General features: G+C 43.1%; 1 protein-coding gene across 2 annotated transcripts in view; it reads left to right on the top strand.

The window, feature by feature from the left end:
* LOC111866745 (nephrin) overlaps nt 1-22,703 on the top strand; it is a 521,921-nt gene that overhangs the window by 397,721 nt on the left and 101,497 nt on the right. For both annotated transcript variants that reach the window (XM_023855971.2, XM_023855970.2), the window contains exon 9: nt 18,961-19,120. In XM_023855971.2, coding sequence (XP_023711739.1) covers nt 18,961-19,120 — 160 coding nt within the window. The remainder of the gene's footprint in view (nt 1-18,960; nt 19,121-22,703) is intronic.

Genomic DNA, 22,703 nt, shown 5'->3' with positions numbered 1-22,703 from the left:
CCCTCTATACTGAATTACTGAATAACTGAATTCCCTTGTGCTGCGGTCACTTCTGGCCTATTGTACCAGCCCCAGATGATAGGTGAGGGTGATTGTGGAGCAATTGGTGGAATGAAGTACTCGGAGAAAACCTACCCCAGCGCCACTTTGTTCACCAGAAATCCCACTTGAACAAATCCGGGATCGAACCCGGGCCGCCGCAGGGGGAAGCCAGCGACTAACCACTTGAGCTATGGCGCGGCCTCGAAGAATTAAACTAAATACCTGTTAAAAAAAAGTACCGTCTCGCTATTAGAAAGGAAAGAGTGACAGGAGACACTCAGGATAGCCGGTTTGTAGACCGATATACAAACCTTGTTGAATCTACTGAAAATGATTAGAACCGCTGACAGTTATCTATCTGTCTATGGCTCTACAGCCCGTGTGAACCTTCCTCCCTTTTTTAGTTTCTTAATCTATGCACAGTTAGTAGAACTGCCTTGATGGGGGATAAGCCCTTCGTAAGACCGCTACCTGCACACAAGACAAGAAACACAGAATAAACACACACCGACAACCATACATTGAATCGGATTCGAACCCACGACCCCAGCGTTCGAGCGAACGAAGACAGTTCATGCCTTATACCTCACGGCCACTTTGATCGGCGTTATGTAGGTCTACAGTTCGATTTTCCAGTCGTGGCCACTGCGCACGAGATAGAGTATAGTAATGGCGCTGGTAGCTGTATAAAGTGTCTGAAGAAGTGCAAGGAAACTTATAAAGGAGTCCGGAGACTCTGCTTACCTAACATATGCACTGGTATAGTCTCTGCTCGTTGTTAGATACTTGATATAATCCAGTGCGGATTAAGTTGACAACAGCCACGTCTGAAACCCGCAACTGTACATACATCACACCTCTCCATCCATAGCAAGGGGAGAGTGAATGTATAATACAAGTTGCTAATTTGCTTAAATCCATATAGACCTGTGGAATTCATTTATGGGGGACAGTCTCCATTGCTAACATCGAAATCATCTAACACTTTCAATCCAAGACTCTCCGATCCATTCTGAACGCACCTGGTACATAAACAACCACAGGACCCATGAAGATCTACAGATGAACACAGTGATCAATTAAATGAAAAAGTGGAATACCAAATACTTAACAAAACTAGAAAACCACATTAACGCACTAGCAGTGAACCTACTAGACAACAGCGAAACTACACATAGACAGAAAAGATACACCGTCCTAACTCTACCTGACAGACCTGAGTAAAACCCAATACAAGAATTAAAATGATACCTAAGTTAACAAGTAAAAGTATATATGCATTACGCCACTGGGCAAGTATCATTCACGACCCAGTATTTATTGAACATATACATTTATTGCAGATTATGTAGGTTATGTATAATAACAGTAAATGCTGGAAGTAAAGTTATCCTTCTGCTTAACTATTTAAGCACTAAGCCATGAAGACGTATGGGTGATTGAATGTATAGAGCCACATTTTCTTGACCTCGGCACTAGTTGGATGTGAGTGGTCAGATTCACGCCCGGCCACTTTGCTCCTGGGGAAAGAGCCCTGGGTACCCATTGGATAGGAGGCTGGGTGAAACCAAGAGGCTGTCTGGATTACGTGGAGAAGAAAAAATTCTTTACCCTACCGGAACTCGAACTCCGACCTCTCGTTCGTTCAGCCCGTAGCTAGTTGCTATACCGACTGAGCTATCCCGGCTCCTACCTATAATAAATATGTGTGAAAAAGAAAGTTCTGTATAGAATACAGCGCTCTGTCTATGTTAAATGTTTGGAGAAAGTTTCAAATTGGTTTTCTGATATATTAAAAACATAATAGTTATCAAATTTGGACAATAAACAGGGGAAGAGACAAAGCGAACAGTTTGTGATCTGTTCAGTGCTGCTGGTAACATCTGTACTGTCATCCATAACTTTGCGGGAAACCCCCATTTTTATACCTGAACAGCTAGTGATGTGGCACCAGATGGCAGGCCATGTTAACTTGTTCATTCTGCGACAAATATGCAGAAGCTTAAGTTCCGCCCAGCGCAGACAGGTTTTGTGTTGCAGTCAGAAACAGATCTGTAATTCTATGAAATGCAGAGCGAAAGCTGAGAAGCGTTCCATAGAACGAGACAGCCGGGGAAATGAGATACAACACCGACATATTCGAGTTTCATCAATTAAGCATTTTGTATACTAACTAAACTTGGTAGCAGACCTCATTCTTCCGTAGTCTAGACAAGGGGTCGGAAAATTATATAGCGTAAGGGCCGGATGATTAGCCGAGCGGTCTAAGGCATGCACTATCTTCGCTCGCTCGGAAACCGAGATCGTGGGTTCGAATCCCACTCAGGGCATGGATGTTTGTGTGAGTTTTCTGTGTTTATGTACAGGTAGAGGCCTTGCGACGAGCTGATCACCCGCCCAAGGAGTCCTACCGATATGTAAGATCTAGAAAAACCGAAGTGAACGGAGAAGTTCATGGAGGTAGGCCTAGGCCCACTGGGGCTGTAGTGCCAAGGAAAGAAAGATTAGGAGTTACGCATTTCCGGGCCCGAAAGATGCCAATGCGAACGCGAAAAAGCGTGATGATGCAACAAACAAAACATCACGACTTTATGGCTCTGTGACTAATAATAACGGGTTTTGAGTGGTATGATTGGATTTATTAACATCTTTTCTTCACAGTCATCTCAATCACAGTAAATTTCAACTGCTCACAGTCAATGACTGTCTAAGACTCGCTCAATTCTGGTAGGACCACGAATGTCTTCTCTTCTACTGTGACTGACTTGGCTCAGAGTTGCAAATGAATCACGAATGAATCCATTCTCACAGTCCAAGTTATGTTACGACCGACAGTCAGTCGGCAGGTATTTCTTGGAATAAAACACCCATCTGGGGCTTAAGAACAAACCTTTATTACTGTCAGTTGCAGGTTTGTTGATGTGGGGCCCTCTCTCTGACTAGTGGACGTAACTAATTAAGCACTACGCCATGAAGACGTATGGGGGAGTGGATGTATACATCCACGTTTTCTTAACCTCGGCACTAATTGGAGATGAGTTGTCAGTTTCTAACCCCCGCCGCTTTATCCCACGTATCCATTAAATAGGTTAGGTGGGCCCCAGAGCCGGTCTGGACGACCTGTAGAAGAGAAAATTCTTGACCCTACCGGGATTCGAACTCCGACCTCTCGGTCATCCAGGCAGCAGCCACTCGCTATCCCGACTACTGCAAGGTTACTTTCTGTGAGAAGATCAACATTTCTTCTCAGAACATATCGAGCAATTTGGTATAGTGACAGCTCTTTATATCCGGGAAGTTCTCTGTTCGAATCTAAACCAGGGACCGGCTATGTCTATACCATTTTTTGTATTTTTCCTTAGTCTGTGCAGGAGAAGGACGGGATAGTGCCTCGAATAGGCCACTACTCTTCAGTTTTAAAATTTAAGAATCTTAGAACGGTGGTTATGAATATTTCTGTCTTCTGGGATATAACGCCGTGAAAATCAACCATTGTCTCAGAGGAATATATCGCCTCCATCTTCAGGGTCGAGGAGTAAGCTAGGCAAAAACCAACGTGTAGCAAGCAGCTGGCATATTCATCCTAACCGGACTACAGCGGTCTAACACGTAATTTTAATTCAGATTTTTTTCTCAGATTCATCAGTCGTGTGGTACCATTCAACGTTACATATTCTACATACTGACAGACTCATAAAATAAATAACAAATCATCGAAAATAAGCAGTTTTAATGACGTAGATTACACGATGATTCTAAATTATTTCGATATTTCCGTGACCTATAATTTTCAAACTGTAAATAACAAAATCTTGACGTATGACGTCATATTTTCTCCCAGACATCTTAGCGGGTAGTACAGCTTTGCCAAATAGAACATTTTGAGTTACACTTACATGTTGTATAAGCAGTTCTATTTTATTACCTCCGATTTGAAAATTATGAACAACGGAAGCCCTGACAATATTTTAGAATCACCCTGTATTACTGTTTTGTGTATTAGTCAAGTTGTTAATATTGTGGTACATAATTTAGGCTCTTTGAACTTCCTGAAATGGTTCTGATACTGATCATCATACATTTATTCTATAATTTTCTTTCTTCCTTCCTTTTATTCCTTTTCTTTAAACCCGGCTTTAAAAGATTTCCCGACAAAAACCCCGTACGCTTGTATTCCTTGCTTTCCTTGTCCCCTCTAACATTTCAGCATACAGTAACCTCACTCTAGCAGTGCTACTTGACCTATGCGTTGTAATATTGATCGGGCTCGTGTAAAATATGTATTATAATTGGTGTCAAATTATGTAAGATTCATAGCGCAGATCAAACAAAAACGACAGTTGACTTTGACTCGACAGACCAGAACGCATTACGACAGGCGAGTATTTGAATTAGATGACGCTCCGGAGGCGAGTGAATGACCTTAACTGACTGTGTGGCCGCGCCACTAGTTACAAGGGGCAGGACCCCCCACACCACCTGCAGCGTCTCATTCAAACTCCCAGCGTTTCTCTGCTTCTCGTTGCTAATTATTGGAGGAGTGGGATACAGACCTTCCTTGTTCTGTTAGCTCTTCAGGTTTAAAGTATGCCATATGTCCACAGGGTTTTGCTATGCGTGGCCATCAAAATCATCATTAATATACAACGCTGTAGAACTGTGTTCGAATCTCGGCTGGTACACCGTCTACGCTAACTGAAATTTACTGTAATTTCAATTACTCCCTCCACACAATTGTCGCGATATTACCCAGATAGGCCACGACCACTTCCTTCAAAATAATATTCAGTTTTATGTGGGGCGCTCTCTCTGACGAGAGGACGGGTCTCTCGTTTACAATTACTGCTTGGCCTTGCCAGCACATTCATTCTTGGGTCCGAGTCCCATGGGATATAGTTTACTGTTTAAGGTTCGGGACTTCCTTTTTCATCGTCTCCTACGACTGGCAGGGTCACGGTGGAGGTATTGGACCCCGCTTCCAAATTTCGGCTCCCAACTTGCACCGCCCCTGACTCTTGTAGTTCAATCATTTCCGTCGGACCATGTTTGTTTGCGAAGGCGTTACTGGGTAACGCTGGTGTATATTTGGTTACCTCGCGCTCGTTGACCAACAACGGGTCTACATGATACAACGCTTTCAGTGCTCGCTTCGAGTTCTAGCGGGGGCACCGGCTGTCCTGACCGAGGTTTTTTTATCGGGATAATATCCTCATTAGGGCATGGCTGCTTCAAAATCATTTACAATTTACCAATCATCGGCCATCTCTCAGTTCCATGCTGCATGATCCTATGTTTTTTCCCCTTGGCACTACAGCCCCAGTGGGCCTAGGCCTACCTCCATGAACTTCTCCCTTCACTTAGGTTTTTCTAGATCTTACACATTCGGTAGGCCTCCTTGGGCGGGTGATCAGCTCGTCGCAAGGCCTCTACCTGTACACAAACACAGAAAAACGCACAGAAACATCCATGCCCTGAGTGGGATTCGAACCCACGATCCCGGCTACCGAGCGAACGAAGACAGTACATACCTTAGACCGCTCGGCTACCGTGACCGGCACATGATCCTAATACTAACGCCGTAAAGTAACCCTCTGTCCATCATCTATATCTCTCTCAATTTTATTCATTTGCTTCTTTCCCGTTTTGTTTAATTATTCTTTTCCTCATATCTCTGTCTCTGTTTCAATCGTTGTTTATTATCTTCGCCGCCATTTTCTTCCTCTGTGTTACTTCTACATTCTTTCTTTTATGTTTGAAACACAATCGAACATAATGTCTGCTGTCACGTGTCCGGGATTCCGTGACTAATAATAACGTGATCTGGATTGCATGATCAGATTTATTACGCTTCTTTACAGTTACAGTCGATTGTGACAACTCGCAAAACACTCTCTCCATTCCCTACTGGACTACGAGTATCTCCTCTTCTGCTGTGACCAGTGACGAACGAAAAATCGCTTGAGACTGAACTGAACTCCTAGAGAATGAGTTATTGAATTACCTTACTAACGCCCTCTCTTTCACAACTTGGGTCGAACCGACGAGTCACCAGCATTTCGACCATTACTCTGTTATTATATGTTTTTGTCCTTTGCTACGAAACCTGTTACCCAGCAACGGGGGTCCCACTGTTGACTTCGAAACCTCGGAAATGTGTTTACCGAACCGTTGTCTAGCAGCGGCCATATTCGTCTCACTATGTTCTGATGGATACAATCCCTTGTGGAGGTGGGATCGAATACCTCCACCGTAGCCCTTCAAGTCGCAGGTGGCGACGAAAGGAAAGTCTGGAATCTGAGACAGTCTCATGGGACTCGCACCCGAGAATGACTGCGCTGGCGAGAGCCAGCAGCAATTGTAAACGCCATACCCGTCCTCTCTTCAGAGAGAGCGCCCTAAATCAACGAAACCGCATCTTTCTGATATAATAAAAATCTGGTCGTAAGCCCCACATGGATGCTTCATTCCCGACAGACTGGCCGACTGACGGTCGGTGGTAACATAAGACTAGACTCGACTGATGGAAACATAAATCAGCCACACGTCTTTTGCAAAATAAAACGTACCATAATTAATTCATAATTAATTTTTTCTTCGCAGCAGTTTGTAAGAGTTTGCCTAAAGCGACCTTATATCTCCCACTGTCGGAAATACTGAAGCTATAATTAATTCTGTATGTGACAGATTGCACAGCCCCTTATAAGAACATAGCTGAAAGCTGTATTCGCATGTTTGTGTCTTTGCCCCATGGCATAAACTAGATTTAGCTTCAGCGGACATGGCGACATCCCCCGTACTTATTTGTATCATATCTGGGTAGCCCCATAACCACCCATATTGCATGCAAATGTTTTGTGTATCCAATGCAATGTACATGGACATATGGACGAGAGAATTACCCTTCTATCGATATCAGACAGTCCAGGAAGTCACGTCCGGTTACAGTGTTGCACTTAGTCTTACAGTAGGCGTACCTTAAAAGTGGAAGAAATTGATTTTCTAGAGGGTTATCACATGCTAAAGAAATGGGACCTCAAATATAGTAAGGTTTCTAAAACGTTCAAAAAGCACGTAATATAAAGCACAGTGTCACGTGTCACAGATATGCTGGAGGTGTGGAACTGAGACAAATCCATAGAAACATCAAAGCCGATATTGACATATGGCCTGGAACTGATATGGGAACACGTGACAGAAATCCACTTGGCAAGTCAGGAAAGAGTAAGGACAAATTCTGCCTCCCGAAGCTAACTCATGGCTCCTGTGATACGTCTTAGTATAGGAAGCCTTGAAAAGGATGGTTTTCTGGGTTGTAACGACGTGTAGTTTCAAGAGCGCACGATGTTTCGGAGGAATGTTCTCTCTCAAACTTCATAATCGAATGTAAGATTTGAGGTTTTTACGGCGGTGACAATGAAGAATATTGTACCGTGTAGAGTATAAACCGACGTTTCGGACGAACGTATCGCCTACATCTTCAGGGCAGTATGCAGCCACCTGCACACTGGTTCCTTGCTCGCAGATTTTTCTACCGTGATGGAGGCAATACGTTCCTCCGAAACGTCGGTTTACACTAGATATACACGGCGTCACATCATAGAAGACGGCATTGTTCTTTATCGAAGATCAATAGAAGCAAGAGGAAAGCCGACTTTGCTGAGCTGAACTCAACTTGCTGTCTTATTTGATTGGCCTACTCCGCGGTATCGCAGTTGGTTGAGGCACTATGCTACAAGCCGGAAGGTCGCGGGATCGAATTTCGATGAGGTCATTGGATTTTTTTTTTCAATTGACCTAATCATTCCAGCCGCACTGTGGCCCTGGGGTCAACTCAGCCTCTAACAGAAATGAGTACCAGGAATAATCTTGGCATGTTCTTGGGGGTAAAGGGCGGCCGGCGCGTAAGGCTAACAACCTTACCGCCATTTATGAGCCAATTGTCTAGAAAATGTGGGAGCCTCAACATCTCACAGCCCTATGGGCCTCCACGGCCTGTTACAGGGATACATTTATTTTTTTTCCTCTCAAACCTTGAAGATTGAGGCGATGTGCCAGATGACCGCGCTCTGCATAGTCATAACCGCAGGAATCTGAAATCCAAGTGAGGAAGTGTTCCCAACCAAAGAAACTTGACTCCGTCACTGCCTCCACATATCAGGCCATCAGACATACGTCTGGAGGCGACAAAGAAGGAGAGTCACGTGGCCAAAGTTTACAAGTCTGATGCCGTGATTGACAGGGACTGGATTCGAATATTAGTTTCCACCATAGAATTTACCTGCTAGAAGAGCCAATGTTGCTTGTAGGTAAATACCTTGGACACAAAACTCCACAATACTTTATCAGATTATCCTCCAACGACCACAGCTGTATAGAGTGTGAAAGCCCATCTCTTTTCTCTAAACAAAGGTATGTAAGAGTTGATCCTATCTATTAGAGAATTTCGATACAGAATGATTAGAATCTAGCCGATCTCTTCGGCTCTGGCAGTTTTAACCCATGTACGCCTAGCAGATATAATCAGCTTGTGGCGTGCAAAGAGGCTAGTGAACTACGGACGGGAACACGTGATCAGCCGACTTGCAGATGAAAACACTATCACACCTCGTATGTGGGAGAGCGTGTGAAAGGTAAATTATACTGGCGTGCAGGAGAAGACCGTGGTCCCTGATTGAATACAACAGGGCTGTCTAATTCAAGCCACGGAGTGACGGCAGTGTGTTTAAGTCCTGACCGACGTTTCGAACTATAAAAATGTATACTTCTACAATATATCGGTGTAGGTCTCTGCCTTGCATGAGCTTACGATTGTGGAGTTATATTAATCCCATATTTTTTTTAAATTCTTTATTAGGGTTTGTGTGAAATCAGTGGAAACATTACAATGAATTTACTTATTGATTTTTTGGAGAGGAAAATGTCATATTTTAAAGAGGAAAAATAATTAACATATGTCTTGAGAGTATATAAGGAAATATTTTGGCGGAGCCACAGCAAACCAACTTGAGTGCCGAATGTGACTCGTCCCTGAACCAGAGGAACGAAGGAGCATGCACTGTATTCCCACTTTGCATATTATTACGAATTTGGATTGGAGAAAATTGATTTTTGTGCGGCATTTTCCCAAAGCCAAAAATACATTGCAGTGTGTTCTAACATTCCTGTGGCATGAAGGAAAACTAATGGGCAAGTAATGTTATAACCAACATAAGGGAAGACGGAAGCCGGTCACGGTAGCCGAGCGGTCTAAGGCATGCACTGTCTTCGCTCGCTCGGAAGCCGGGATCGTGGGTTCGGATCCCACTCAGGTCATGTATGTTTCTGTGCGTTTTTCTGTGTTTGTGTACAGGTAGAGGCCTTGCGACGAGCTGATCACTCGCCCAAGGAGTCCTACCGAATGTGTAAGATCTAGAAAAACCGAAGTGAACGGAGAAGTTCATGGAGGTAGGCCTAGGCCCACTGGGGCTGTAGTGCCAAGGGGGAAAAAAGGGGGAAAAAGAAACAGATGGTCTGGGTGCTTTAGACTGATTATCTTTACTGCGACATTGCAGATGTTGTCAGTGTTGAATTCCTGTAACTGAATTGTGTGACTTGTGGATATTTTTATCACCCTTTCAATGTCTTAAGGTTCAGCCACACAGGCGCTACGCTATGTTCGCTACGTACGCTACGTACGCTGTGTACACTCTGCGACGCAGCTAACATAGGGAACATGGCGTACGTAGCGTACGGAAGTCTGTGTGGCCAGTCACATTGGCAATGAAGGGAGATATTTTTGTGTTCGTATAGCGTACGTAGCGTGCGTCGCGTACGTAGCGCTCTGTGTGGCCGAAACTTTACAGTAAACAGTGTCGGCAGTATGATGACTGAAAACTTGGAGATGATTCAGAAAGAAGGGATCATAGCTTAATTGGATACTCTCTCGGTATTTGAGTGGAGGGGCTGAGGGAATCCACGAAATCTTCAGTCTAAATAACTGGTACCCAGGCAGAGATTCGAACAGAGCACCTCCAAAATATAAGCAGAACATTACTGCTAGACCTCTGTGGTCAGTGCGTTTGGTTGGAAGACCGTATGATCAACATATGATGTCAAAGCGAAAGTTGGGGCAGAGAGGCCGGATGGACTTGACTGAGACTGAATTCCTGCACAACAACAATACGGATGTAACTAATAATTCATACGACTGCAAGACAAAGAATTCCGCAAGAAAGTTTATATCGATATCAAAAATAAAAACATTAGGAAGAGATCATTTTCATTTAGACAGAAACTTCCGCATTTAAATAATGCAGATGCCGCTAGTGTATAGTGTATGTGCAATGACTGCAAGATAGGTGAATAAACAACGGCCATTGTAGGCAACGGATCAGTAAACACATTACCGCCGCAAGAAAAATAGTTAATTTGGAAACGGTGTTTCCTAGTCTGTCCGTGCAAAGGGGTTATAAGAAAGACAGTTGAAGCGACCCAATCAGATCCCTCGTGGAGGCAGGTTCGAATACCTCCACCGTACCCCTGCGAGTCGTAGGAGGCGACGAAAGTGGAGGTCTCGAATCTGAGACAGTAAAATGTGGTCATTAGTCCCGCGGGACTCAGACATGAGAATGACTACGCTGTTGAGGACAAGCAGCAATTGTAAACGATAGCCCTTCCTCTCTTCAGAGAGAGATAGAGAGTGCTCCACATCAACATACCCGCATCTGTCTGACAACAATAAAAATATGGTTGTAATCCTCAGATGTTTACTTCATTTGAAGACAGACTGGCCGACTGACCGTCGGTCCTAACATAAGACTCAGACTAGGGACAGAGCAGAGAACCCGTGTGGAGACGGGTCGAATACCTCCACCGTACCCTGCGAGCCGTTGGAGGCGATGAAAAGGGAACCCAGCGGCTGAGGGTATAATTGGGCCACCTTGTTCCTGGGGGATATAAATACGGGGACCTCGCCCTCCAGTTTTGGGGAAGTCTCGAACCTGAGACAGTAAAATGTGGTCATGAGTCCCGCTGGACGCGGACCTGAAAATGACTGAGCTGGCGAGGACCAACAGGAATTGTAACCAACAGACCCATCCTCTCGTCAGAGAGCATGTTACATAAGGACTATAGCCGCAAGTGTTCAGTTGGAGAATAAAAATTTTGGTCGTGAGCCTCAAGGGGCTTGTCGCCAAGACGAACTGATTTGCGGTAAACCGCCAGTCGTAAATCAACTCTTGACACTGACTCTGACCCAGTCAATTGAGTCCTCCAAGGGAAGCTGAGAAGAGAGGCTCTATAGTTTAGTTGTGGCATAATCGCCGGACAGTAACGGCGTGAGCACACAAACTGAAGGATCTCCATTGTTGAGCACTGTTACCAAGCAAGGACTAGCGAAGGCACTGAAGGCTGGAGGAGTCTTAACGAGCAGTGATTTGTAGAGTGTGTAGAAGAGCGTTAGTGCTGTAAGTGCTCATAGTTCCGAGTCGTGTATATAAGTGGTCATTAAATCCATTCACCAATCCAAACCCCGTCTATGGTCACACCCCTAAATCACGACAGTAGATTTAAGTATTGCTGTGACTGCGTCAGAAGGAAGTTAGCAAACAAAACAGAAGACTTATGGACTTAGACAGAAATGCCCCATTAGAAATAATACGGATATCTACAGTGTAGAAAGCATACCCATAACTTCAAAAGAAACAGATCACCATAGGAATTCAAACAAAGAATAGGATATCACATAACAGCTGTTCTAACAACGTTGATACGATGCGTATGTAATTACCTGCTTTGAAGACGATGAGCACCGGTTTACGAAGAGCTTTCTTGAATTCAGTGATGTTTTCACCATTACTTTCAATGAGGCTATAGAAACAGTAAAGTCTGTGTGTTTCCTCCAGATGTCACTCGCTTGCTCTGTATTGCGTTACGGTTTCGAAGCGACTGTTTAACCTTGCACTTGTTAAATCAGACTACGTGTAATATAGCCATTCGTGGGAGCTACTATGAACAACGTGGCGATATTCCATCTTCATAGTCACGGTCGTCATCAGAGAGAGAGAGAGAGCTTGTTATCCTGTGTGTTTACGACTCGCTGTTAACACGAATACACCCCCAACGCCGTTATATTGCAACAGTCGCCCCTTTCCTCCTTCCTTCTGTATCGACATCTCAATTATTTACAGGTTATAAACCACGAAGTACTGCTTTATTACAAGGCCTCATTATTGGTAATGAACCATGTCAAATCTTCACGCCACAGTGGGCGTGTGATGAAGCCTTTCCCCCGTCTCGGCCTCTTAGCAACACCCCACCTGGGCCCCTCGCTTGTCGCCTCTCCTAGCCAAGCACAGGATGTTCTTGTCCAGCTGCATTGGTCAGCAGCGTTGCGCCGAGGTCTGCAAGCTTCCGGTTACTCGTTCCTCCTCATTTCCTTCTGGTGTTCTCATTGTTTATCTTCCTCTTCCTGTCTGATTTTATTTTATTCCCTTCTTGCCTTTTCCGTTCGTTACTTTAACAATTATTTTCCCTTCATTCATTTCCTTCCTCGTCTCTTACTTTGTTCCTCTCATTTTTGTCTTTCTTTCTTTATTCTGTTCTTTACTTGTTCTTTCCTCTGTCTGCACTTGTTTACCCACAATTTTCTTCTATCCTTTCCTTAGAAGCCTGCATAGCTCAGTATAACTACGTGGTTCGATTCCCGTTAAGAGAAAGGGATCGTGTTCTTCCCCACAGCTTCTAGATCAACTCCGAGGCCCACTCAGCCTCCTATCCATGTGTACGAGGGCTCGATCCCCGAAATTGAAGCAGCCAGAGCGCGAAGCTGACCACTCACTTCTAGCTAGTGTCGAGGTCAAGAATGATGGAGCTACTCCTCTACTCCCCCATACTTCTTCATGGTGTGGTACTTTATTAAGTGCAGGGACGACTTTGCATCTCCTTATCCCTTTGTGTATTCGTTTATTTCTGTCTTGTATTCTACCTTTCCTTTTTTTCTTCTTACTTCCGCCTTGTTTCTGTACTTTTGTTTTGTTTCTATGCCCCTTTCCATCCGTTTCCCTCAATACTTCTTTCCTTGTTTCTCCTTTCCTTCTCCTCTGCCTCTGTCCCGCCTTTCAGAAAATATGATCTGTAAAATTCAAATGGAAGTCGTAGAGAAGAACCATTTTCTACTGAGTCGTTTTATTATAAATTGAATCTCTCCTTTCGTACACCGTAGCGTTTCAGCGTATCGTTTCTGGTAAGTTTGAAGTAGCACGAGTTGCTAATGTGTTCCTCGCACGGAATTTCTGAACTCACCCGCAGAGCTCTCGCTTTATTGCCCGGGTGCTTTCAGAAGCGATGCACGTAAACCCGACAACGAGATGATGTAAATTGAAGCATGAACAAGCGAGTAAACACCTGTCACAGTGCCCGCACGGCTGCCGAGCGCTGAAAAATCCAATCCGACGCTATTACAACTTTTTAATTACTGTACAATGGCTTATAAGTGCGGCCTTGTGTTGAGGTCACGGTCTGGAGTCCAGACGCCTTGACTAACAGTTCGTTTTCTCAAGCCACTGCAACAAAATTCTGTCCAACCCTGGAATGAATATTGAGACATTTTATGTTTAATTTTCTGTCTTCGAAGTTTTATTTCTACGAAATGACATTAAGAATCGTATTCCTTGTCACAATAAATTCAAACTTCGTACTTCACCGAATCTCTAAAGAATACATTTAATTTTACTTTGATTTAACCACGTAATTCCAAGGAGGTGAGCCCTATTTGAGAAGCTGATAGTTGGTCAAATATGGAACATGTTCAACAAATGTTCTGCCTTTCTCCATTTAATCATTATAACTGTATCTGGCGGGAAGCAAAATTTATGAAATCCGTTATTATGAAGTTTCTTCTAGTCTCCTCTAACGGAAATCCCTTCAGATCCAAATACTTTCCTGAGCACCCTGTTCTCAAACACCCTGTGTCATTCCATTCATTTTAGAGACCAGCTTTCAGACCCATACAAAACTGAAGGCGAAATTATTTTTGAACATTTTGATCTTTGTGTTTTTAGATAAGAGGCAGGAAGACAAAAGATTCTGAACTGCTATTTAGCAAGGGTTTACTGAATTAAATATGCTCTTAAAATTTTGTCATGAATATTATTTCGAATTGTTAATGTAATTCCCCGATACTGAACATAGACTGAGGGTGTTTGAGAATAGGGCGTTGAGACTATTTGGACCGAAGAGGGATGAAGTGACGGGAGGTTGGAGAAAACAACATTATCAGAAGCTTCATAACTTGTACTCTTCTCCAAGTATAATTAGAATGATCAAGTCAAAGAGGATGAGGTAGGCAGGTCATGTAGCACGAATGGTGGAGACGAGGAATGCGTATAGGATATTGGTGGGAAAGCCAGAAGGGAGGAGACCACAGGAAAGACCATGGCGTAGGTGAGTGGACAATATTAGAATGGATCTTAGAGAGATAGGATGGGATGTTATGGATTGGATAGATCCGGCTCAGGATAGGGACCAGTGGATGGCTCTTATGAACACGGTAATAAACCTTCTGGTTCCATAAAATGCTGGGAAACTCTTTATTTACAGAGNACTGCAGAATTGGCAGCTCCTCCCGAAGGGCTGAGCTCCATGAGTAAGTAAGTATTTACAGGTCGTAACTACGAGTGACTGTAGCACTGTCACTAATGCACACACTCTGCAGTCCACTACAGCACACACTAATTCTTCTCAGCCTGCTGTATCTTCACCGGTCGTCGCCTGGTAACGGTTTTCAACACCGTAACTTCCTCAGCTTCCTTTCTCACGTACTTAGTGGTTGGCAACTCTCTCACAACCAACTCCCAGGCTGGCGGCAATCTCACACCAACCTCCTACTCTTCTGATTGCCGTCTCAAGACCCTCTTCTAATTACAGCTGGCCTTCGTTTTATAGCCTCGGCACGGACCGCACAGAGAAAATCGATTCCAAAAGCTACTGTATGCGCAGTCATCGGCTTGTACCACGCAGAAAACACCATTCATCTGTTGCTGTTTAAGGGCCGTTGCGTAGTAACGGTCGTTGGTAATTGTTTGTTTTGAGGTGGTTGCCTAACAAGTGTCCTACATGACACAATATGAAGACCACATTTATTTTGCAGTATATCCCTTGTGTAAAAGTATTAAAGTTACTGTTGGTGTTTAATGGGAAATGAAAGAGATTTTTTTCTTTTACATTGTCTCATTTTAGAAACTGTGTATCTTGTGAACATATTTAAACAACCTGCGGCTAATATGAAATATGTAGAAATTTTGTGCGTTTTATGAAAGAGATGTGTAAGGATGGATATTTTAATTCTTTTATAATTTTCTTTCTAACGTTTTGTTTAGAACGTAGCATTTGCGAGTTATTTAACCTTGAATATTTACATAAAAATGTGGCCATGGGAAACTTTTGCTCTATAACAGATGTTACTAATGTCTGATATGACGTATTCAACCAGTACTTTGATACATAACCTCTTTCTTTCGGACTTGTCATATTACTCGTCTCTGTAGTTCTGATATTCAAGCTGATCGAGTTTTCCTAACAACAGTATTCATCTGTTACTCGCTGCCTTCAGGCGGTCTGTGTGTGGCTTGACAGTAACCGTGTTACGTCATATCTTGACCATATAGCCGTTCCATTTCTCGCTGGAGTAGACATCTGATACAAAGTCAGTTTGGTACTTGTTATCGTCAATGGTGATAGGAATAGAATCAGACGAAAAGAGCCCTGAATCCTACTTTAGATTAGTCTGACATACAGAGAAGATGCGAGATTATTTGGAATGATAGTTCACCAGTAAGGCATAAAAATCATCCGTCTAAAAACTTGAAGGGAAGAGTTTTAATGACGAGACGCAGGCATAAATGGAAGGATGTTATTAACCCTTTGCACATAACGTATCGACTGGATCGTCTGGGGGTACTTGCGTTCAAACCGACAAATCCGAAGAGATCGACTACATTTAAATGACTCAGTATGGCACTTTTACCAATAGATGGCATGAAGTTTAACACGCTAATCTTTAGAGGAAAGGACTGTCTCTCAAATAACACACTGTTGTTAGACTGTCATTTGAAGAAAGTGTTATGGGGTTTTCTGTGTACTTGCATTTACTCCACAGCAGCCTTCAGCTGGTAGTTCTGTAGCAAGGATTGTTAGTGAAATGGTTAAAACGAATGTTCAGGATCTGGAGTGTGTAGGTATGTGCTGTTTTCATCCGGCTTAGGAAAAGGTAACGCTATACGACTCTTTATGTTCACAGTTTAGTATAAAAGGGAAACTTTCATGACCAGCTGAGCGACTGTTATCTTCTCAAGAAGGATCCTGCAGCATGGATACAGTGAATATATGTATAAATAATTTAACTGTCTTTGGGAGTACTCACGATAGGTCGAGGTTCCCGCAACAGAGGGTTGCTAAATGTAACACGACAGGCTGACATATTCGTGCTCCATGTTCCTAGTTATTAACACACAGGAACGTGTCTCATATGTAACTTCTGGTGTCAGTATGTGTAACTTCTATTGTCGTGCGAAATTCCGTTTGCACACCTTTGATATTACAACATGTTTACATTGTATAGCTATAAAACTATTTTAGTTAATTAATGTCTTGCATCAAACCTGAGTTAATGTTCTTATGCGTGAACGTAACACAGTATGTTTCCTTCAGAATTACTCGGTTCTCGGACTTTGTCCATCGTCCGGTAATCTAGAAATTAGAAAATACAACATTTCGGAGTCTGGGTCTGTTTCCGTCCTCAGATGAAGGGGGTGACACGTACTATGCTGGGTCCCTTAGAAAGGCCTAACCTCAACCACTGGACAACCCATGCAAGATTCACAACAGCTGAGACCAGGCTATGTCGAAGGGAGATAACAAGAAAATATAGAATACAAATTGTGATAAAACAAGTTGTAGTGAACCTGACATGGGTTGTCGAGTGATTGAGCTTAGCCCTTTTTAAGGGACTCAACAGAGTAGGTGTCTACCCCTTCATCTTAGGACGGAAACTTTCCGAAACACTGTGTTTTATAAGTTTTTAGAATACCGGACGATGGACCAAGTCTAAAAGCCAGTAATTGTGAGTGTTACACACCATCGTCAGAACTCTTTAAAATCTAATACGTTAACCATTCAGAGCGGACCACAGTTTTGTCATTCTTAACCGTTATCTCTCGTCGCTGGAGTTTGCCCTTGGAAAGTCCACGAAATTTCTAGGAAATTTGAACTGAATTTATTATATTAGCTGTTGGTCTAGGCTGATGGTGTTATTTTGTTAAATGAAAACATGACTACAACCAAGAAGCAGGCAAACTCTAAAAAGTCCAAGAAGCAGACGTACGCTGTTCCAATAACAAACGCGGTATAGAACGGAATATTATGAAGAGAGACAACCTTAGAAAATATGGAAAAGATTGTATATTTGGGAACTACAGTAACAAAACGGAAATATATTGTGATCAGATTTAAAAATAGAAACTATGTGGTAATTGTTTGCCTGTTACTAATAAAAGATGACATTTTCACATGTGATAAACTGCACATTTATTACAGGCTGATATTCTACAAGTGTCATACTGGATCCTTATTGCATTCTTTGCCAGGGGTGATGCCTTGCATTCTAATATAGGCGTGGTTACTGCAACATGAAATTTGTGCACCCTTATATGGGAGTGTTTATTGCAAAGTGGCATTCTTGTTCTCTATTAAAAGAGTTACCATTCCGAGATGATATTCCAGCTCTGTGTATCCTGAAGATTTTACAGTTATGATTATGACAGTCTCCACTACAGGTGCCATTGTAGCACTTTGTTAAAGACTGATTATTGCAGAATTATATTTTAGAAGTTTCGATGCATGAGTGATTTACTGCAAGCTGATATTCTAGCATTGTAATACAGCGCTGTCTAATTCAGTGTGGCATTCCTGCACATTTTACGACAGCCATTAATTCAGGGTAACATTGCAGCATTTGATGTATGGGTTCATATTGCATGCTTACATCTTGTACTCCTTTCCTTAGAGGAGCGACTATCGCAAGGTACAATTCAGTCATTGTTTTGTCCGGTGCTTACTGCAAAGTGACATTCAGGCCTTATGTTACAATGTTCGCNCCATTCCGAGATGATATTCCAGCTCTGTGTATCCTGAAGATTTTACAGTTATGATTATGACAGTCTCCACTACAGGTGCCATTGTAGCACTTTGTTAAAGACTGATTATTGCAGAATTATATTTTAGAAGTTTCGATGCATGAGTGATTTACTGCAAGCTGATATTCTAGCATTGTAATACAGCGCTGTCTAATTCAGTGTGGCATTCCTGCACATTTTACGACAGCCATTAATTCAGGGTAACATTGCAGCATTTGATGTATGGGTTCATATTGCATGCTTACATCTTGTACTCCTTTCCTTAGAGGAGCGACTATCGCAAGGTACAATTCAGTCATTGTTTTGTCCGGTGCTTGCCGCAAAGTGACATTCAGGCCTTATGTTACAATGTTCGCACTGCACGGTAATATGCAGGCATTGTGTCACAGGGTTCTTACTGCAAGGTAATATTCAGGCAGTGAATCACAGGGTGCTTACCGCAAGGTAATATTCAGGCATTGTATCACAGGGTGCTAACTGCAAGGTAATATTCAGGCATTGTATCACAGGGTGCTAACTGCAAGGTAATATTCAGGCAGTGAATCACAGGGTGCTAACTGCAAGGTTAATATTCAGGCAGTGAATCACAGGGTGCTAACTGCAAGGTAATATTCAGGCATTGTATCACAGGGTGCTAACTGCAAGGTAATATTCAGGCATTGTATCACAGGGTGCTTACTGCAAGGTAATATTCAGGCATTGTATCACAGGGTGCTTACTGCAAGGCGACATTCTGGTGCTGTTTCAGGGTGTCCTTCTGAGCCACAACCAGTCCGCGCGTATCATTCGCAGTAACCAGTCTCTCGTGCTGCAGAAGGTTACCCGGCAAAGTGCTGGCAATTACGTGTGCATTGCCACCAACCGAGAGGGCGAAACGGTCAGCAATGAACTCACCTTCAGGGTCAAATGTAAGTAATAACAGAACATGGCTTCCATACCCATTCGCCTGCATGTACTCTTATTTGCTGTCATGCGAGAGTGGATAATGGTGCATGGGCGGTGCAGAATGTAATGGTAGGAATCGCAGAGGAAACACCGAGTGAGAGTTTGCCTCGTTGAGAGTTCGGAATGTACATAAACTGACAGGTTACTGAAACTGCACCCCGGGTTAGCGACACGTAAAATGCATGCCACTGTTTCTATTACTTATCATTTTCACCCTTTTGCCATATACTACAACTACTACCACCACGACCAACCCCACTACCACTTCTACTGCCACTATTACCATCACTATGACTACCATCATCAGTACTGTAAGGGGTACGCGTGACGAAATGACGGGTTCTATTTGGGATGATTGTATTTATTAGCACTTGGTTATACACAATATTGGTTACAAATAATTTTCATTAATTATGTATTTTTTAACGAGAAGGCAATACCCTGTGCTCGATTAAATTGTTCTTCTGAAATTATTCAGCCACCCAGATTTTATAGCGTCACGTCCAATATATATATATATATTGAGAAGAATGTGTGTATAGATTTCAGTGACTGACTTTGACAAATATTGCCCTCAGTGTTCCCAAATTGCTTCCATTAATAACCGAAAATCAGCGTACGTGAGAGTGCCTCTGTGGGAATACCAAACAGCTGTCAGCTGGGTGGATTTAAGGCTGCTAGTGACGGCACTATACACAACAAATAACCATTGAAGGGTCATTTCAAGCTAAGACCTAAGCACCACTGATGGGTCGTAATTCGCTAAATACTTTTAACTTTCTGACTGACAGACTCACCAAATAAGAACACGAACCTCTGATTAACTTACTAATTAACTAGCGTCAACTGACAGTTCTGTCCGAATGACTAACTAACTAATTAACTGAATACGTAGGCATGTTACGAATATTATGTTGCTGCATCATGTCCATCGTCCTTAAAACAGGACTACGGATAATGTCCAGAAACATAATATTCGTACTAATGTACGATCGTCACAAACGTTTACACCGCAGGCTTATGTCTGTCGAGCTGTCCTGTAATATAAATCACGAAGCATCACTATGGNTAAACATCCATGCCCTGAGTGGGATTCGAACCCACGATCCCGGTTTCCAAGCGAGCGAAGACAGTAGATGCCTTAGACCGCTCGGCTACCGTGACCGGCACACACTCCGGATAGTACACATAAATAAAATCTTCTAATCACAAGTTAAGTCTTCACAGGTTGACTTCTAATTCTTCTGTACTCCTAGTTCCAATTCACTCTGAACTTACAGCTCACGGCTCTCGTTATATAACCGCGGTACGGACATGAGTCCTACAGTACACACATATCACGTGATCGCTATCCAGCCAGTTTGTTGACTCGTCGGTCGGATCCACAGAAAACATGCCACGTGATCACTATCCAGGGTTGTGACGTCACCGCGGACACGGAAAACACAGCTTCCTCTGTTGTCTCATGTTGGACCGTGTTTACAGAGCTGTTGCCTGGCAAAGCGATGATCAAATCCGTTATATATAACAGAGTTACTCGGCAATTTGCGAACTACTTCCGACTTCCACTCAAAACAAATCAAAATTTCAAAATATGGATCCATATTAAAGTAAGTCATTTCAAGAACTTAGATTGATATTCTTGTGACTCGCCTAATGATNTGACGCAAATTTTAGTTTGAATAATGTACCAACTCGAAGTCTATGTCCCAAATGGCCACAGATACACTAGTATCTGTTTTTGTTTTTGTTGTATAGATATCATTGTTATGTAGACGGCCCTATGTACGCTATTATTACGGTATTCCGACAGTGGACTGTCTTGCAAGGAAGGGGTCGTTGCCTATTTTCAGTTACAATCCCAGCATTTCACTGATAGGAGGCCAGTCGATAATTGAACCGGAGTGGAAGCAGTGTGTGATGACGTCAGGTAAGGCGGAGACGGGCCCTGGCATGCGTACCAAGCCTCTGGTAAACGGGGTGTGTTCTTTTCTTTTTATTTGCGGTTTGTTTGTTACATTGCGTTCAACTGAAGGGCAGGTAGAAAGTACCTGTAAATTACCTACAGATCTGGACAACAGACACATGTTTTGTATTTTTTTGGCCTGTTTGCCAGAACCACTGGAAACAAATTCCGTCCCATCTGACAGTAATTAACGCAGCCCATCTGCCGCTAACTCAATACTATCCCCAACAAGGGACATGAGGCTGGAATTGCGACTCGCTGAACCGGGGTAAAGTCGCTCCGTGAATTCACAACGACCTTGTCACAAACGGGCATGTGCACTGCTTTTCTCTCAGACAAGTGTAACTCTGTTTCATCCTCCAGTGTAGTCATGTGTGCTCTATATAAAATGGAACCCTGTGCCATATGCAAGCTTGCGCGTAAACTCAGTCATTTCTCAATTAACGTGGCAGATAAATATAAGATTATGATTTCTTACACAGGAAAAGAGCGATTTCTTGAATAGCTCTATCTTCTGAGACGCAATGCAAGTCAACAGACTTTTTTTATGAAAAATACCATCTCCATCTTCAGGTTGAAGAATCAACAAAGCAAGAAATAAACGTGAATCAGGCAACAACAGAGACGCTTAAACTCAGTTTACGTTTTATGGGACAATTTTATATGCAGGGTCACCTTTGTATACTAAGAAACCAAAAGGTTAATGAATGAAATAATGTGACCAATTTTGGGGGGCGGGAGACTGCCGTAAATTATATAATGCTGCTGTCTGTGGTACTGGACGATCATTTGGCCCATATGCAGGAGGTTAAGATTGGTTTCGGTCAGGAAAAGAGTAAATACATACAGAAATTTGATGGAGAAACGCATTGAGCGGCAACTTCTCAGAACACTGTGACTAAGTGATCAGATCTGTATTTTAATATCGTAGCTTTTCCCAATGCGGATCAAAGTGAACTTCCTCTACGCGCTTAACTAATTAAGCCACACGCTATGAAGACGTGGAGTGGAGGTATTGCTCCACTGTCAACCTCGGTACTAGATGGTGAGTGGTCAGCTTCACGCCCCGGCAACAGTACCCACAGGGAAAGATTCCCCGTTAACCGCTGGATAGGAGGTTAGATGGACCCCCGGTCTTGAGAAATAAATCTCTTGCCCATGCCGGGAATCGAACCCCGGCCGTCCAGCCCATATCCCCGTCATTTTGTCGACTGAGCTATCCTGTTATCAATCGTATAGAAGGCTATGTAGGCTCCAGAGACAGACAGGAAGCTGTGAAGAAGAGAAGAATCCCTTATGCATGTTGGGAATCGAACCCCGGATCATTGGTACTGCAGCCAGTATTCTAGTCATACCGAATGAGCTAGATACAGCGTTTGTTATGTTTCCGAGGTGCTAAAGAAAAACATACGGCTAATTGTCTCACTCGCCGGTCACGGTAGCTGAGCTGTCTAAGGCATGCACTGTCTTCGCTCGCTTGGAAACCGGGATCGTGGGTTCGATCTGTTTCCTGTGAGGTACGAACTGAATTCTTATATATTATTCTTATACACTGCCGGTCACGGTAGCCGAGCGGTCTA

This window comes from Cryptotermes secundus, unplaced genomic scaffold, assembly GCF_002891405.2.
Source record: "Cryptotermes secundus unplaced genomic scaffold, Csec_1.0 scaffold213, whole genome shotgun sequence".
NCBI lineage: Eukaryota > Metazoa > Arthropoda > Insecta > Blattodea > Kalotermitidae > Cryptotermes > Cryptotermes secundus.
Note: the sequence above shows the minus strand (reverse complement) of the source record. Positions and strands in the feature narration are given on the sequence as shown.